The 20407-nt window shown below is 33.1% G+C and overlaps 1 protein-coding gene and 1 long non-coding RNA gene across 2 annotated transcripts; both read left to right on the top strand.

Moving 5' to 3' along the window:
* Positions 1-1605: 1605 nt before the first annotated feature.
* Positions 1606-7528, top strand: LOC126885990 (uncharacterized). The gene is made up of 2 exons (XR_007698527.1): positions 1606-5755; positions 7354-7528. It is a non-coding gene; the product is annotated as an uncharacterized LOC126885990 (long non-coding RNA).
* Positions 7529-13733: 6205 nt separating this feature from the next.
* On the top strand, positions 13734-17300 carry LOC114338676 (uncharacterized). The gene is made up of 2 exons (XM_050653036.1): positions 13734-13742; positions 16479-17300. Exons 1-2 carry the CDS (start codon positions 13734-13736, stop codon positions 17298-17300), a joined length of 831 nt encoding a protein of 276 aa, XP_050508993.1.
* Positions 17301-20407: the final 3107 nt, after the last annotated feature.

The raw sequence follows: 20407 nt of genomic DNA on the forward strand, positions 1-20407 counted from the left end.
TGAAAGATCAATTTAACCGCACTGGTTCAGTGAATTATGAAAAACATGAACGAACAAAAACTAGTGTGACAGAGGAAAACGAAATGAGTGTTGATGGCAGTTACAGAAAACCCACACACAAGAAGGAGTATTTCCAGTGAACAAGAACTTAGTTACTACTCTGTTCAAAACATTCTATCTACAAACAAGATGCATCCTTATCATATTCATAAGCACCAAGAAATAAATAATGATGATTTTCAGAAACGAATAGTATTTTGTAAATGGGCCTTAGAAAAAATTAATGAGCAGAGAGATTTTTTTTATTATGTTCTATTTGGTGATGAAGCTACATTCCATCGAAACGGTTCTGTTAATAGGCATAACTTTCACTACTCTTCAACAAGTAATCCATACCACATAGTAACACATAGTCAAACAAGATGATCTCTAAATGTGTGGGGAGGTATCGTCGGTAACCATGTAGTAGGACCATATTTTTTTGAAGATAACTTAAATGGTGAGATTTGTTTAGATTTTAGCGTAAATCAGTTAGCGATATTATTAGAAGAGGTTCCACTTAATATACGTGAACCAATGTGGTTTCTACATGACGGTGCTCCTGCTCACCACAACGAATTAGTTGGTGAAAGATGGATCGGAAGGGATGGACCGGTAAGGTGGCCCCCAAGGTCACCAGATTTTAATAACATGGACTCATTTTTTTGGGGTTACGTTAAGAACGAAGTATATAAAATACCTCCAACAACAAGGGATGATATGAAAAATAGAATCCGAATTGCATTTCAAAATATTTCTTTACAAATGCTTAGTAATGTAAGCAACTCTTTCAATGACCGCTTTCAAGTATGCATAGATGTTTTGGGAGGTCATTTTGAACACCTTACTTAAGTAAGATAAGTTAAAATTACTGTTGTTTTTTTATTTTTCTGTGTTATTTTTTTTTAATTTTCCGTCGGTTATTTTTTATAAATTTTATTTGAAATAAATTGTTTTCTTTTCTGTGTCGTTATTTCGTTACTGAATTAATAAACAATAATGTCAAACTGTCAGTTTCTGACAAATCAATCATGGCCAACTCACAATAATTATTGGTAAACGATAAAATATCTACCAAATTAATACTTTGATGGAAAAATAAAAATATCTAGAAAACTGATAACTTTAGGTATAGGGAGTACTTCATAAAATTTGAAGTACGATATTAGTACTTTTCAATAGTGATATCAAATACAGGGTGTTCTATTTAAAATTACCAAGAAAATAATGTACTTGCATTTTGACTTACCCTGTATTTGATTTAACGAATAATATGAAAACGATTTTTTTTATAATTTTTAACAATTATTATAAAACTATGGTTGCAATAGATCAATGTTCCTATACTCCTTTTTAATTATACAGGGAGTTAAACTTGATACGATTTTCAGGTAATATTGGTTATAACTTTTTAAATACCCGGTATAACATAATACAACTTTACATTATTGTGATGTGGAAGTAAAGCAGATTTCAAATTTAAAATAAAATATAGGGTGTTCCATTTAAAAAAACCTAAGTTTGGTCTGCCACCATATTATGGAACACCCTGTAAGATTGTAACTAATTTTAAAATGTGGAGTTTAAAGCTGCCTACAATTTTTGTCAATAACTTTTTTTTGTAATTTTTACTATAACAGATCTACTGAGCTTCCTCACACTAATCAATCACCCTGTATGAAGATCATTGTAATGTCCTTGATTTTATATTAATGAACAACAACTAGTCTAAGGTTTTTATTTCTGGGGACTTTAATCTTCCGAATGTTACGTGGACAAACGATAATTTAGGAGTTAGTTTATTGAACTATCCACCAAATTCACCAGCTTTTCATATGGTTAATTGCTATAGTTTCTACAACCTTTTTCAAAATAATTTTGTGTCCAGTAGTAGAAATGTAATTTTAGACTTAATCTTTTCTAATTGTAACGAGTTGAGTGTTGTAAATGCTGCTGATTTAATTTTTCCTAACTCCCTTAACCACAATGGTGTAATGTTAGATGTTAATATAATAAATAACAGTTACTCCTTAAAGTACGCAGAGTCATATTATGATTTTAAAAACGGTGATTACATCGGTATGAAATTTTTCTTGTCGGAAATAAATTGGGAGTCACTAAAGGCTTTGAATATTGAGGACGCTGTGTATAAATTTTACGATATTATCAATCATGCAATAAATTCTTATGTTCCTCAAAAAGTATGTAAGACAAGTACATTTCCAGTTTGGTTTAGCCCTTAGTTAAAACGATTAATAATAGAAAAAAAAATATCATAAAAGGTATAAGATGTTCAACAATTATGAAGATTTTATTATTTTTCATAACTTACGATCTGAATGTAGTCGACTAAGTAAAGATTGTTATAATTTATATGTTAGAGATTCTGAATTTAGAATTAATAGTGACTCTCGCACTTTTTTTTTGGAAATATATAAACAGTCGCAAGAAAAATTATGATGTACCTTGCCATTTATATTTGGGAAGTGATCTAAGTAGTTCTGGGGAGGAAGCTGTGCATTTATTCGCCAAATTTTTTTCTACAGTGTTCACTGACCACAATACTACCCCCAGGGCCGGCGATAACGGGCCTGCAAGGGATGCACTGCAGGCGGGCGCTCCTGATTGGGGGGGCGCCAAAATGAGCTTTTTTCTGCTGGTGCGATACAAAATATTAGTTTAAAAGAGACTAAAGGGCGCCTATGCTAGTTTTGCAGGCGGGCGCCTTATACCCTAGCGCCGGTACTGACTACCCCCCACAATATAAATTTGAAAATGCTGGTAACATGAGTTCATGCTCTTTTAACATTAATACTATTTTTGAGAGTACTTATTCACAATTTGTCTCCTAAACTAAATTTTGGCCCTGATGGCATTCCTATTCCTAACTATCTATTAAAACAATGTGTTTGTACTATATCCAAAACATTGTATATAGTCTTCAATAAATCTTTGCAAGAAGGGGTTTTCCCTGATTGCTGGAAACATAGTTACGTAAAGCCTATATTTAAATGTGGTTCAAAGTAAAATGTTGAAAACTACAGAGCAGTTTGCACTTTATCAGCAATTCCAAAATTATTAGATTATTTAGTTACTAAGCAGCTTATACCCACTTGTGAATTCAGTAGCGTTCTGGTGAATGAACAGCATGTTTTTTTACAGGGTAAATCTACAGTAACTAATTTACTTCTTTATCAGAATGACATTGTTATTGCTTTGGAAAACAAGTTACAAGTAGATTCCATATATACTGACTTTTCTAAAGCATTCCGTAAGGTCAATCATAATATCTTACTTACGAAACTTAGAGCATATGGTATTTCTGGAAGTCTCTTTGCTTGGATGCAAAGTTACCTGACTAATCGAAGTTTTTAAGTGTAAAAATAGGATGTTTTCTTTCTAATGCTTTTACAGCTACATCTGGAGTACCGCAAGGTTCCCACTGTGGCCCCCTTCTATTTAATTTGTTCTTGAATGATGTTCACTCTATTTTTAAGGAAGTTAACTTTTTAATGTTTGCTGATGATGTTAAAATATATAAGAATGTCAAAAATGAGGATAACATTTCTCAGTTTCAGTTACAAGTAAATGATTTTTATGAGTGGTTTGGTAGAAATGATATGGAACTCAATATTAATAAATGCTTTTTAATAACTTTTGAGAATCCATTAATGTATGGAAGGGATATGTAGTATTTGGTTGGATGGGTGACATTACTATTATTATTGTTAGGTATGATTTGGGTTTGTTTAAGATTGGCATTGGAGTTAGATTGATTTTTGATAATGTGAATTCTTTTTTTAATTAGACTGTTGTAAAATTCTGGTGAATAATTATTTCTTTTTAAAATTTCTGTAACTTTTCTCAGATTTTCGGAATGGTACTGTGGACTAGATAGTTTAATTGCTCTGTATGTAAGACTGAATATAACACTTCGTTTGTGACTTACAGGTGCGTTGGTGTTAAAATTTAAATATCTAATAATAAAACACTGAAAACGTTTGTTTTCTATACTTCCACAAAATTTATTATAACTATGTCACTACAGCTGTTTCGGCAAAGTGCCTTTCTCGAGTGATTTAGTTTACTATGGGTTTGCATTTTAGTCTTTCTGAAGAGATTGAGTAGTGGGGAGCTGTTTATCTCCGAGTTGGTCATTCAGAATTATATCTGTATTTTTCAATTGATTAATTTCCATAGATTAAATAAAGAATAGAATATAATAAATTGAAAAATACAGATATAATTCTGAATGATGAACTCGAGACAAACAGCTCCCCACTCCTCAACATCTTCAGTTAAATACTTTAAAATGCAAACCCATAGTAAACTAAATCACTTGATAAAGACACTCTGTCGAAACTGCTGTAGTCACATAGTTATAATGAATTTTGTGGAAGTATAGAAATCAAAAGTTTTTAGTGTTTTGTTGTTAGATAAAATGAACTTCCATCAAGTAACGGTCGAATACATCAATTATTTAAATATCTTCCGGACCAGGCATCTTTTGTAAACCAGTTCCCTAACAACACACAACATTTCAGGAATGTACTACCAAAGTTCTATCAATATTTGAATGTCCTGGACATTTAGGGAACATTCGGTGAACATCTGACTAAATTATTTCTGGAATGTTACCATAAGACATTCTGTGAACATACTACCAATGTTCCTATATGTTCATTTACAAATTCACGGCGCATGTATTTGTGCGTGGTGCTTAGAGAGGGCATCACGTGACTAAAAACGACCAATGACCTCACTTCAGACTTCGGTGCTTCGGCCATCTTGGCATGCATCTTGGCCTTGGCCACCGTGTGGCCACCTTGCCGTGCCGCCGTGCGTGATCGTTGTTTGTTTTTATTTGTGCTTTTTAAGAATATTTTTTTAATTCGGATACTTTTATAATAACTTTAATAGTATTATTAATGTAGTGCATAAAATCAGTTGGAGTAGCAGAAGCAATGTAGATAAAAAATCTGCAGGAATAATGTTTCAAAGGTTAGTATATGCAAATATGTAAACAAAGGCATGCCCCTACTTCAGAAAATATCCATTTATTATTTTAATAATTGCGAATAAGCCACAAACTTGCTTATTCCTACCTAAAATAGTAAATAGAGATAATAACAAACGGATTATTTGTAAAATTAAAATTTTTTTTGCGTTTTTGCTAATGTATGCGTTTATAAACAGGATGGTAGACCACACACTATAATAGTACCAACTAATGAATACACAGTATGAATAGTATAGTCGGTTCGCTAAACTTAGTCTCAGACACAACTGGCTAGTGATTTTAGTAAATAATTTTTACAATTTCGTAAAATTGGCAAAAAAATAATAACTAAATAGTTAGTAATTTTGGCAAAAATGGCCAAAAACAAAAAAATTACCTACTAAAATCACTAGCCAGTTGTGGCTAGGGAAACGACTATACTAATAAACAATTTCTAAGCTGCTTTTTATAATATTTTGTGAGTTCATTAATCATGTTTTTTATTTAAAACTAAAATTTGTTGATAATGCTCAGTAATGCATATATTTTGTATTTTTAGCTCTCCAGAAGATCCTGCGAAGAAGGCATGAAGTATTGATCAGATTTGTTAATAGAGCAGTATGTTCAAAACATTTTTTAGAAAAAGATATTGACAGAACTTCACTTTCAACTGTTCGTTTGAGAGACTGTGCTGTTCCAATAGCTTATATCACACAGGTAATATGCTTAACCCAATTAATAATACAATTATAATATACAGTTGGAAAAATTAAAGAATAGGGCTTTTCATTTACAGTCATTTGTTTCGAGCTTCTGTCATATGTCATATAATCCGTGTTGTATTAATATTATACACAGATTATATAACATATGACAGAAGCTCGAAACAAATGACAATCGATGAAAAGCCCTATAGGGCTTTGTTCATTGTCATTTGTTTCAAGCTTCTGTCATGTGTCACATATATTAATATATCTACGTCATACGTCTTTGGTTTGTATCATTGGTTATATCAATAACGTATGACGTAGATATATTAATATTATGTGACACATGACAGAAGCTCGAAACAAATGACTATGAATGAAAAGCCCTATAACCATGAACGATCACATCAATCACTTATTTTGTATAGGGCTTTATTTTGTATGGGGCTTTCCATTCACAGTCATTTGTTTCGAGCTTCTGTCATGTGTCACACAATATTACTATATCTACGTCATAAGTTATTGGCATATACCAATGATACAAACCAAAGACGTATGACGTAGATATATTAATATTATGTGACACATGACAGAAGCTCGAAACAAATGACAGTCGATGAAAAGCCCTATTTGCTGTCTTTTTCTATAAATCACAAACGTTTGTTATAGAAAAAGATCATCATCATCATCATTGGCTCGACAGCCCTTTCTGGGTCTTGGCCTGTTCCAGGATTCTTCTCCACTCTGATCTGTTTCGTGCTTTTTTTCTCCAGTTTTTTTATTTTTAAGGTTTTTATATCATTTTCTATTTGTTCTAAAATAGAAAAAGATAGCAAATACAAAATAAGTGATTGATGTGATCGTTCAGGGGTATAGGGCTTTTCATTCACAGTCATTTGTTTCGAGCTTTTGTCATGTGTCACATAATATTAATATATCTACGACATACGTTATTGGTATATACAATAGTACAAACCAAAGACATATGACGTAGATATATTAATATTATGTGACACATGACAGAAGCTCGAAACAAATGACAATCGATGAAAAGCCCTATTCTTTCATTTTTCCAACTGTAGATACTGTTGCTCTTCATTATCTATTCAATTATTCAATTATTGTGAAGTTTTAGTAGTTTTAGTATTCAATTATTGCGAAGTATACAAGAAAACAGATTAATATTGAATGTAAATAAATAAAAACATCAGAAATAGAAAACAAGAATTAAGTTATAATCTTTAGTTAAAGTAAATAATAAAAACAATAAATATAATAAAACAAAATACTTATTAGTTTGTGAAAAAGCTATTTCTTTGTGGCATTTTTGTAATTATTGTAACTATTTTAATGGGGAAATAAGCCACAATTTACTTGAAAAAATAACTTTATTAGGGTTTCTACTTCCACATAGGACGTCGTTGTCAAAATACAAAATGTTTTATTATTTTCTTTATTAAATATTATTTATTATTTATTTAAATATTATTTAATTCATTATTTATTTTATTATTATTATTATTTATGCATATTATTACCTGTAAATATTTCTTCTGATTGTTAATTGTAAAGGATAGGAAAATTACCATTTATTTTATTTTCTTTTAGAATCAGCTGAGAGAAGTGGTTTACAAAAAACCAGGAAGGAAATGGAATATGTGGCTATGAAAGGCAAAAGAAAGGTTTACAAAGCAAATGTGACACATTTTTTTATAGGAATATCAGTAAATTACATTAAAAAAATGTATGAAAAGATCTTTTGCAATAAAAATGTTTATATTTATCAAGGATGTATTATTTGGTATGGCCACATATCGTCAGTGATGTGACAATACCTCCTATCTGTTTTTCATGAGATTTGTAAGATAGACTAAAAACTTGTTTGGGCCACCTCCTGTTTTCATATATTTTTTGACTTGTTTTGCAGTAAATTTAACTATCTATTTACTACAAAACAAGCCAGAACTTACGTATGAAAACAGGAGGTGACCTTAAAAAATGTTTTTCGTCTCCTGCAAACCTCATGAAAAAAGATATAGGAGGTATTGTCACATCACTGACGATATATTTCAGAGAATGTTTAAAAAATATACTGTGAATGTTCAAAGAACGTTCGTAGACATTCATGGAATGTTCCAACAAGACATTTAGTCTAAAAAGTATACTGTGAATGTCCAAAGAACATTCATGGAATGTTCCAACATTCATGGAATGTCCCAACAAGACATTCAGTCTAAAAAATATACTGTGAATGTCCAAAGAACATTCGTATACATTCATGGAATGTTCCAACAAGACATTCAGTCTAAAACATATACTGTGAATGTCCAAAGAACATTCGTAGACATTCATGGAATGTTCCAACAGAACATTCTAAGAATATTTAAAATGCTGACACAGCACTTTCCTGGGACTTTCCAGGGACATTCGTGTGCATTTGGGGACATTCCAGGAATGTTTTCAATGTCCTGTGAGTACATTCTAGGAACATTCCTGGAATGTTTTGTGTTATTAGGGTTTGTAGTTATCAGTCGGTTATTGTTGTTATACTCTAAACTTAAATCAAGAAAGTTAATTTTGTTGTTTTCTTCTTATTCATATGTAAACTGAATTTTATTATGAAAGCTGTTGAACATTTGAAGAGTATAATCGATATCGTACTCCGGAAGGCATAGTAGGCAGTCATAGACATGTCGTTTGTAGAAATGTATCTTATATTTTAATTTAGAGATGACTGCTATCTATAATATTTCCATAACCAAGCATGCTAACAAATAACGAAGAAATAGGATTGATATTGGTATATCTCAAGACAGAAATTTATGGAAAATTCTAATAACAGACATCAATAATGCAAATAAGATAAGCTTGTAAAGGCCATTATTGTATTTACATTCGTATATTTTTTAATGTCATTTATTTTTAACCGCACACCAATGGTAGGTTAGCTTAGGGCACATCTTGTCAGCGCATGGTCTACCGCGCGTGATCAAAGGAAGAACAAAAGAAGATGTCGGAATGTACGCAACAAGTCAGATTCGTATATTCAATTTGTCAGTAAATACCTACTGTTCAAAATAAATTTGTGGCTTGGTTCTAAAAGGGCCAATGTCAAATTTTTGCTTTTTGTACAGCTTTCTTTAGAATTTAATAGCGACAAAACAAAACACAAAAAATTGATATTGGCTCTTTTAGCATTAAGCCACATTATGTGGCTTGGTGTTAAAATGACCAATGTCAATTTTTTTTGTTTTGTTGTATTGTTTTGTCAATATTAAATTCTAAAGAAAGCTGTACAAAAAAGCAAAAATTTGACATTGGCCCTTTTAGAACCTAGCCACAGAAATAGTTCAAGAGCAAGAGGTGTTTCTTTTAATAGTAAAACAGCTAAAGTGTTTAAAGTCCACTGTTTACATCAAACACACAATCATTGGTCTATCTTCGAAGCCGGATAGCATGGTATAGAAGGTAAGTGAAAATATCAAGAATTTTTAGGGTTCAATTTCGCACAGCAAGCGTCGTTGGAACCGCGTAGGACAAGAAGGTTCAAAATTGCATAGCAGCTTGGGAGTCAACCGTCAACTAAAAAAGAGAAACTTCTTCTTCCTGCTTGTATGTAGGCTTTAAAGCCTGTTTCTTTTTCAATATTAGCCTCCTAAATTGTTTAAGTTATCGCACCATTTTTTTCTTGGTCTGCCAATACTTCCTCGTCCATTTGGTGACTTATCTCGTGCTATTTTTACTATCCTATCCTCTGCCATTCTACTAATGTGTTCGTTCCACTACTGTTTCCGTTTTGTCACCCATTCATTTATGTCTTCTACATCGCATCTTCTTATGTTTTCGCTTCTCTCCCTATCCAACAGACTTTTCCATGATATTTGTCGGAGTATTTTCATCTCTGTTGTTTCTAGTAGTCGTCTTGTTTTAGATGTGTCAGGTCTTGTTTCCGCCATGTATGTCAATATAGGCAGGGGCGTAACAGAGGGCCCCGCAGCATGAAGCTTGCGGGGGTGCCCCAATCGCTTAAGGGCCCCATCTTGTCATCTGATATTATGTAAAAATCTGTTATTGTTATATTATTTTTACGTTGTCTAAATTTAAAAACTTTAAAATTTCTAACTAGACGTATTTGCCAAGTGAATCATCTCATAATATCTAGAAACTTAATCCCTTCCGGCCTACCGAAATTTTATGGCAGCGACAATAAACTATGTATATATATAATGCTTTGTACGTGAATATTGAAAGATATTAGAATTGCAATTTGCCGAATTTAAGAACAATATTTTTAAATCTACAAATGGGTTTTCTTTCTCTGTGTTCTTAGCCTACTTTTAGTATTTCGATACAATATTATCGCCAGTAATTTCATATTGGTTGTTTGCATTGAATGTTATTTATGTTTGCGTTGTTTTACGGTTATAGTTGCATCAGTTTGGTACGCATTACGCATTTATTTAACAATTATTGACGAATTTTTTGTGTAATCATTGGACAATCTCTAACAGATAAACGGTAAGATAAGGAAATTATAAGACTTGGGGTAGCCTTTTTGCTGCGCTACCCACATTAAAGAGCTGAATTGTTATTTCAGGCCTTACTGCAAAGGACTTGAGGACTGTGTTTCCAGTAGCGATGGTTCTTACAGGCTGAAGAATGGATGAGGTCACAGAATTTACAGCAAAGAAAGAATACACAACTTTTTTATTTACGATTGTTATATTATAATTAGATTTAAAACGTGAGGCTCAACATGGTCTTTTGCACTATGATTTATGATGAATCAGAAAACCTTTTCTTTCGTGATCATTTGAAAATAGAATTAGTGAAAATGCCCGCGTTTATAAGTGAAAACTATCGCGGACCGCGAGAGACGATCTAGTCTGGTGTGAGTAAGAATTACTACTAGGTTGTGTGTGTGATATATTTTTTTATTAGCCGGAGGCTGACGAGCTTACAAGAAATTAGAGCAAATAATAATTTTACACTAAGAAAAAGATGAATGCAAATTAAAATTAAATATTCTTATTATTTTATATATTTTAAAATTAATATTATGTTTCTGGAACAAGACTTACGCTTTAGGTAAGTCAATGTAGAAAAACTTGCATTGTTTCGGTTTCGGAAAAAATCAAACAAGCTTATATTTTTCTAAAACATTTTTTGTTAGTTTATATATCTTATCTTAAAGTGAAAAGTTCTACTCACAGATGCGTCTAATTGTTTATTAATTCTTTAAACAATAAAACTGTTTTATATCAAATAATCAAGTATATTCAAATGGGAAATAAGCCACAATTTTACCTAAAAATGATTTTATTAACGTTTCGTCGCCCAAGTCGGGTGTCGTTGTCAAAATACAAAATAATACTAAATAAACAAAAATGTTGTTGCTTAGTAAAAAATTCTTCTAATAATTTATTTAATCTGACTCATTTATATCGGCAATTCAGACACGTATTATACATTTTAAAGTAGACGACTTTAAAATGATATTGCCAATATTGATGAGTTGCGTTCCTGGGACGACTTTACTAAAAGATAGTTGTGCCTGTGATCTGTCTTTAAAAAATACAACCAAATGCAACGGTGGCACTGAAATTCTCGCGTTAGAGATTCCATAGTAAATCACGAGGGAAAACCAGGAAAATTTTTTATTAATTAAAAATTATTTATTAATTAAAATTAAAAATTTCCTGGTTTTCCCTCGTGATTTACTATGGAATCTCTAACGCGAGAATTTCAGTGCCACCGTTGCATTTGGTTGTCTTTTTTAAAGACAGATCACATGCTATGATTTTTTGTGGCGGATATTCTTGAGTTGGGATTGATTTCATGTAATCGAATGAACTATCTTTTAGTAAAGTCGTCCCAGGAACGCAACTCATCAATATTGGCAATATCATTTTAAAGTCGTCTACTTTAAAATGTATAATACGTGTCTGAATTGCCGATATAAATGAGTCAGATTAAATAAATTATTAGAAGAATTTTTTACTAAGCAACAACATTTTTGTTTATTTAGTATTATTTTGTATTTTGACAACGACACCCGACTTGGGCGTCGAAACGTTAATAAAATCATTTTTAGGTAAAATTGTGGCTTATTTCCCATTTGAATATACTTGATTATAAAAATGCCACAAGAAAATAGCTTCAGAACAACATATATCAAATAATTTTAAAAGATATCGGTGAATTCATCATTTTACTTTGTTCAAAAATGTTTCTATTTGCTTTTTGATTATGCTGAATTCGAATATGTCATTAAATCAGGGCCATAAGTACGATGTTGGGGGCCCCGGGGCAAACGTGATCTGGGGGCCCCCTACCGGGGGGTCTGGGGTTAATCACCCAGCAGAAGGAGTCCGGGAAAATTGATATTTAACCACTTGAAAACGCATTTTAATGTACTCCATGACTGAAGTTTCCTGTACCTACCTACATATTGCTATTTTAGTTGACCAACACAAAAAAAATTTGAAATCACATTATTTTAAGCTAAATATTCACCATCAATATAACATCTTTTCTGTTTTCATAAAAAAATATACTACATTTAGGGCCGGTTGTTCGAACGCTAATCAACAATGATCATTATTAAATATTTAATTACTGTCACCAAAACTGTCAATGTCAACTTTGTTTGGGTTGCTGAAAACATAATTAATTACAATTATGAGATTTATTATTAATTATGTTAATAATTATTGTTATATTAATTGATTATAGTCTCAGAATTGTAATTAATTATGTTTTAACAATTGACATTGACAGTAATTAATTATTTGATAATGATCATTGTTGATTAGCGTTCGAACAACCGGCCCATAATGTTACTGACATTCTTCGGCTATAATGTAGGTTTTTAATCGCGTTATATTGCCTATAGGCAGTATTAGCGATTACAATCGCGGAGTCCCCTTCGCCGGGGGCCCCGAGGCACTGCCCCGGTTGCCCCAATGGTAGTTACGGCCCTGTCAGACATTACAATTTGAAAATTCAAAATAAATTTTTTTGAGCACTTATACAGTATGTCTGCGTGGCTTCGAACCATATGGGAAACATTTTTATTATCAATTTTACGAAAAAAGTTATTCTTCATGAAATGCTCTGAATGGTCTTAAATCTGAGATACAAAATAAGCCACATAAACCATCAGATATCAAAGCTTATCAATTTTATACGAGGTAAGTCAAAAAATAGGAATTTAACTCAAGGATAAAGTACCTACTTTTATATTTGACAATATACGATTTTAATTTTAATATATAATTACATCCTTGTAAATAAAAAAATTAATTTTTCCAAATATTTCTCAAATTACCGATAACCAACATCATTTTATTACAATTATAATAACTATTTTATTATTAAATTTTTAATTTTACGAAAAAATTCTTTATAAAATTCTTATCAGATTCTTTATAAAAAGCTCTGCATTATCTCAAAACGAAGATTCAATCGTAATATATCACATTTTACCAACTTTATACGAGGTATGTCGAAAAATATGAATATCTCTCTAAGAGTTAAGTACCTTTATAGTTCACAATATTTCAACTGGAATGATATAATTGCATATTTAAACATAGTTTTTAATTGCGAACAACTTTTTATAATAAAATTTTTCAATATGTATTGTAAAATATAAAGGTGGTATAGGTACTATTGGGCGAAATTAGTATTTTTTGATATACCTCGTATAAAATCAATAAAATTTAATATCTGATTATTGCAACTTAAGTTTTATACCATGCAGAGCATTTTATGAAGAATAACTTTTTTTTCGTAATATAGATATGTAATAAAAAAGTTTCCCATAGGTTCCAAGCTACGCAAACACACTGTATAAGAAATCAAGAAAGAATTGTTTTAACATTTTTACTATTTTTAAAGCTGGTTATTAAATGTATTGTAGGTAAGTTGTACAGAAAACAACAAAAGAAGTTGTTTATTTGGAATAGGTCTGTATACCAATAAAAATGAGAAATGTAAGTTGTTATGAACAGTGAATGATAACGCTAACACAAAAAAGTTTTTGTTAAATAAGTCGTATTTAGTATTGTTTAACGCGGGAGCAGTCGCGCTCACTTCTGTCACGTAAGCAGTCGCGCGTAGAACAAAATCTAACAATACGAATAATTTGATAATATTTTCGTTTGCTTGTTATGTTAAAAATATCTATTTCTAACAATTTTAAAACTAATTGGTTCCCACCAAAGCCATAAATTCCACAAAAAAAAAATAAAAATGAAATTAAAATTTTTTAAAAAAATCCTACGCATTACTACAATCTTCTTCGAGGCACTTACAAGTGAAAAAATATGTTGCAAAATTTTTCATTAAGTTATCACGGAAAATGATAAAAAGTTGGATTTTTTCTAACGGCGCGACTGCTCCCGGGTTAAAAGGGGCCCCATTTCAAATTCTGCGGGGGGGCCCCGACGGAGTTTGTTACGCCACTGAATATAGGTCTAATTGCTGTTTTATAGATTCTTGCTTTTGTGTCTTGTCTTAGGTGTTTGTTCTTCCAGATTGTGTCATTAAGAGGTCCCGCCGCTTTACTTGCTTTTAAGCTTTGTTGTCGTATTACCTTTTCAACATCTCCGTAACTGGTTATATCTATTCCCAGATATCTAAACCTTGCTTCCTGCTTTATTTTCCCATCAATTTCGATTTTACATGGTAGTGGGTACCTATTTAGATGTTGTCATACATTTGGTTTTTTCTGCTGATATCATCATAATATGAAGAGTACAGGGGAAAAACAAGGAATGTCACTTTTTCATGAATTTTGGCTTTTCTCGCCATGTGGTAGCAAAAACTGAGTAATATCGACTAGACTATCGATTCAGAACAATAACCAGAAAGATCACTAAATATAAATTTTCTAAAAATTTGTATCCAGGCGAAGGACCAGGATTGTCCGCACGCCAATGAACAAAAATATGAATGTTAGCTGATTTTCGGTGCAATATTAAATTAATATAGTGCAGCCGATATGTGAAACAATTGTGCATTTAATGATAGGTATATAATTTGGACCACATTTACTACACATATAAAGGTTCAAATTTAGGTAGGAGGCCATCTCAGATTTTGCCTTTTACAAAAATGGCGGCATTCAAAATGGCGACTATTCATATGTGACTAATAGCACGATAACTTTTGAACGAGACGTCAGATTTTAACCAAATTTGGTATGTAGTTTCCTTTTTTGATGTATAAGATCAAGGTCTTGAACGAGAAGAATCGGTATACCAGAAGTTGTGTTTTTCCTGGCTTTTATGTAAAAATATATTGTTTTTTTTTCAATTCTTTCACCGCGTTTGTATCAATTTTTCAAAATGCTAATACCGCCAATGAAAAGAGCGTAAAAATATTTTTTAGGAAATATTTTGAGCTTTTTAGTTGTGTTAATTACCATTTAATAAATGCATAACGTATCTTCACATGTACCTATGTGCGGCAGATTCGTGCAAATGTTATAAGAATTATTGTGCATTTAATGGTAGAAGCATATAATTTGAATCACATATACTACACATATAAAGGTTCAGATTTAGATATGAGGGCATCTCAGTTTTTGTTTCTTTTACAAAAATGGCGACTATACATATATGCCATATAGCACCATAACTTTTGAACGAAAAGTCCGATTTCAGCCAAATTTGGCACCAAGGTTCTTTTTTTGATAAACAAGATCGAGGTCTTGAACGGTAAGAATCGGTGTACCAGAGTTGTGTTTTTCCTGGTTTTTATGTAAAAAAATATATTGTTTTTTTTTTCAATTCTTTCACCCTGTATGTATTAATTTTTCAAAAAGCTAATATCGCCAATGAACAGAGCGTAAAAATATTTTTTAGGAAATATTCTGAACTTTTTAGTTATGTTAATTACCATTTAATAAATGCATAACCTATGTTCCCATGTATCTATGGGCGGCAGATTCATTTTGAATGCCCGCCATTTTTGTAAAAGACAAAATCTGAGATGGCCTTATATTAAAATTTGAATCTTTGTATGTGTAGTATGTATGGTCCAAATTATATGCTTTTACCATTAAATGCACAATAATGCTTATGTTATTATTTGCACCAATCTGCCGCACATAGTTACCTACATGTGAATATACATTATGCATTTCTTAAATGGTAATTAATAAAACTAAAGAGTTCAAAATATTTCCTAAAAAATATTTTTACGTTCTTTTCAACGCCGGTATTACCTTTTTGAAAAATTAATATATACAGGGTGAAAGAATTGAAAAAATAAACAACATATTTTTACATAAAAAATCAGGAAAACAGAACTTTTGGTAAACCGATTCTTCCGGTTCAAGAGTTTAATCTCATACATAAAAACAACCTATATACCAAATTTGGTTGAAATCGGACTTTTTGTTCAAAAGTTATCGTGCTATTAGTCATATATGTAGAGTCGCCATTTTGTATACCCGCCATTTTTGTAAAAGGAAGAATCTGAGATGGCCTCATATCTAAATTTGAAGCTTTGTATGTGTAGTATATGTGGTCTAAATTATATCCTTTTACCATTAAATGCACAACAATTCTTATAATATTTGCACGAATCTGCCGCACGTAGGTACATGTGAAGATAAGTTTATTACATTTATTACAAGGTACATAACTAAAAAGTTCAAAATATTTCCTAAAAAATATTTTTACGCTCTTTTCAACGCCGGTATTACCTTTTTGAAAAATAAGTTGGAGGATTATTGGATAAGATTTCAAAATAACCACGAAAAATTACTAGAGGGAGGTTCGACGAAAGACAAATACTTTGAAACAAAATACTACGAGCAGATCTATAAGACATATATTGAGGGTAAAACCCTGCTGGAAGAATATGGAAGAAACCTGAAGAGAGGAAAGGCACCGAAAGTCAGGGAGATTCAGATAAGAAAACAAAGAATCGAGGAATTAATACGGCAAGAAAATGAACAAGATTTGCAGGAGGATGAAGAACTGCAGTCGGAGTTAAAAGAACATATGGAGAAAGTAAATACACTCATGATCGAAGTAACAGTAAATGAGGAGCTAGAAGCGTTGGAGAATGGAGAAGTAGAGAGAATAAATCAATTAAGGAATATAGTTAGGGAAACGTTAAAGAAAATACGGCCAGGAATGCAACGGCCAGACAGCACACAGAGGAGAGATGGTGTGACATTACCGCAGGTGAAAATTCCTGTGTATGAAGGAAGATATGAGACGTGGAGAACCTTCCACGATCTGTTTACTAAAGTAACACATGAAAACGACCAGTTATCGAACTCAGAAAAAATACAGTACCTAAAAACTCAATTAAGAGGGGAAGCCAACAGAATGATACAGCACTTACACATATCAGAAGCCAACTACGAAGTGGCCTGGAACATGTTAAAGGAAAGATATGAAAACCCGAGGATGATATTATATAAACTAATAGACAGGATGCTACTAGCACAGGAAGTAAAGAAAGCTTCCGCTAGAGCACTGAAATCGCTACATGACACCTTCCATGAGTGTCTGGAAGCCATGGAAGAATAAGCATAACAAACTGGGATAATGAAATAAGGAGACTATACGAAAACCACATCGGAGACAGTGATACAGACGTACAAATCAACGCAAACATTCATACAGAGAAGATTCCAAACACTGGAGCTGCTGGAATCAGAAAAGAGACAAAAGAAACAAGGAGGATCAGGTAGGAAAACACGAATAAATTGCGTGATGTGCAACAGAGATCACGGAGTCAATTCACTGCAGACAATTTCAGGAACTCAATACAAGAGACCGGAACAGAATAATAAGAGAAAAAGGATGGTGTGCGAACTGCCTAGCACATAAGAAAGAAAAACAATGTCTCTCACAGCAGACGTGTAGACAATGTGGAGGGGAGCACCACACAATGTTACATTATGAAAGAGGAAACACGGGCAATAGAAGGAGCTCAAATGAGACGAATGGAGAACAAACACAAGAAAGAAATGGAAGAGAATCGAACAATAGGAGAAACGGGTACCACTCGGACAGGTACAGGGTAGGAAATAGTTATTCGAACAACGCCAGAGAACAAAATAACGAAAGGCGAGAAAATACGCAAGAAAACAATGGGCACAGGAACAGCGAGTTCAGAACTCAGTTAACTGTGCAAGCCCTAAGGAAGGTGAAGCACTACTTGCCACAGCAGTGGTACGCATAAGAGATGTGAAGGGAGAAACTCACATAATGAGAGCACTCATAGACCAAGGGTTACGATGCGCATTTATCACGGAACAAGCGGGCACGGCGCTAGCAACAAAGAGACAGCCAATAAAGGCAACCATATCGGGAATAGGCTCGTCTGGGGAAAAGACAGCCAACTGGAGAATGGAACTTTTAATCGGAACTCATTTACAAAGTGACTTCGAGATGGAAATAGAGGCACTGGTATTACCAAAAATAACAAGAGACCTACTGGAACAGGAAATAATCCTACAGGACTGTAAGGAGAAAAATGCACTACTTGCAGACCCAAGATACTACAAGGTAGGGAAGATAGACATACTTTTAGGTGTAAAAGAATATAGTCACCTATTGACGGACGGGATGCACCGAATAAGTAATGGGCTACTAAGTCAAAACACGAAACTAGGATGGATAGTCTCTGGGATAGCACGAGAGAAAGAGGCAACAAAAGCAGAAGTATGCTGTATGATATCCAGACAAGAAATGGACACACAAAGAAATTCTGGGAATTGGAAGAAGTAAATCAGGAAACAAGTCTCTCAGTAGAAGAACAAGAATGCGAAGAAATTTATCGACAGACAGTAAAAAGAAATGAAGAAGGAAGATACGAAGTAAGAATGCCGTTTAGGGAAGACGTCAAAAAGTTAGGAGAATCAAAGCAGCAAGCATTCGCCAGATTGATGCAACTAGAAAAAACATTTACGAAGGACAAACAGTTAGAAGTGAATAATTACAGACAATTCATGGAAGATTATGAAAAACAAGGTCATATGGAAATAGCAGAAAAACAGGGAGATGGATATTACCTACCAAATCACCCAGTGAGAAAGGAGGACAGTACTACACATGACTTGACGAATATATTATTAAGATGGAGATCCAATAAGGTAGCATACTCAGCGGATCTGGAGAAAATGTTTAGACAAATCAGCAAATATATCAAAAAATACCCTGGATAAAGGACATTAATGATCCAGTCCAGGAATATAAATTGAAAACGGTGACATAAGGCACGGCCGCAGCACCATTTTTAGCGTTAAGGACAATACAGCAGCTACAAGAAGACAAAGGAGCGGAATTCCCTAGGGCTGCGAAAATAGTAAAAGAAAACATGTACGTAGACGACATCCTAGGTAGAGCTGAGACGATACAAGAAGCAGAAAAAGCACAAGAGGAACTAATACGACTATTCAAGAAAGGAGGATTTACACTTAGAAAATGGTTGAGCAACGAAGACGAAATCATGGAGAACGTGCCGGAAGAAATTATGAATTTAGATTCCAAGACACTGAAGCAAGAAGAAGTACGAAAGACGTTAGGAATACATTGGTCACCTAATGAAGATACAATCAAATTCAAAATAGAAATAACTACGACAAAGAAAATAACGAAAAGACACCTATTGTCAGAAGTAGCAAAACTATATGACCCATTAGGGTGGATAGCACCAGTAGTAATTCAGGCAAAAATGTTCATACAAGAACTTTGGGAGCAAAAGACATTCTGAGATAAGGAATTAACTAGCAATCAACAAAGCCGGTGGAAAGCATACCAGGCGCAATTAATAAACCTTGAGAAGATAACAATACCCAGATGGAACAATTTAAAGAACACAATCAGAATAGAACTACATGGATTCGTAGACGCGTCACTAAAAGGATATGGAGCGGTAATTTAGTCAAGGATATTAGGCCCGGAATTTAAAACGAGTCTTATGATAGCAAAATCGAAAGTAGCACCATTGAAGGGGAAAACGACATTACCAAGGTTAGAACTGTGTGCCGCGGTACTACGAGCAAATTTAATGAAGAAAACCTTACAAGCATTGAACAGGGAAAACATTGAAGTATATGCATGGTCGGATTCAACAATAACCTTAGCTTGGATAAAGGGATCATCAAAAAGATGGAAAATGTTCGTCGCTAACAGAGTAGAGGAGATAAAAAGCATCATAGTACTAGAAAAATGGTATAAGGTGGATACCAAGGAAAACCCAGCGGACATCCTTTCACGTGGAAGTACCGCATCAGAGATATTAGAAGCTGAGTTATGGTGGACGGGACCAACTTGGCTGGCAAGTGAAGAAGTACTTAGGCAGACAGCAGCAGACATACCGGAAACACATGAGGAAGAAGTCAGAACGAAAGTAACGGTGCACACAGCATCGATAAAGGAAGACATATACGAGAGATTCTCGAATTTAGAAAGAATGAGAAGAGTATTATCATATTGTACGAGATTTGCAAACAACTGCAGAAAGAAGAACGACAAAACCCAAGGACAACTTACAGTCCGAGAATTAGAGGAAACATTATTAAAGGTGATAAAGCTCACACAGCACACCTATTTCAAACAAGAAATCGACAAGCTGGAGAAGAAACAGCAGCTAGACAGGAAAAGCAAGTTAGCATCATTGGTACCAT

This window comes from Diabrotica virgifera, chromosome 6 (assembly GCF_917563875.1).
Source record: "Diabrotica virgifera virgifera chromosome 6, PGI_DIABVI_V3a".
NCBI classification, from domain to species: Eukaryota; Metazoa; Arthropoda; class Insecta; order Coleoptera; family Chrysomelidae; genus Diabrotica; species Diabrotica virgifera.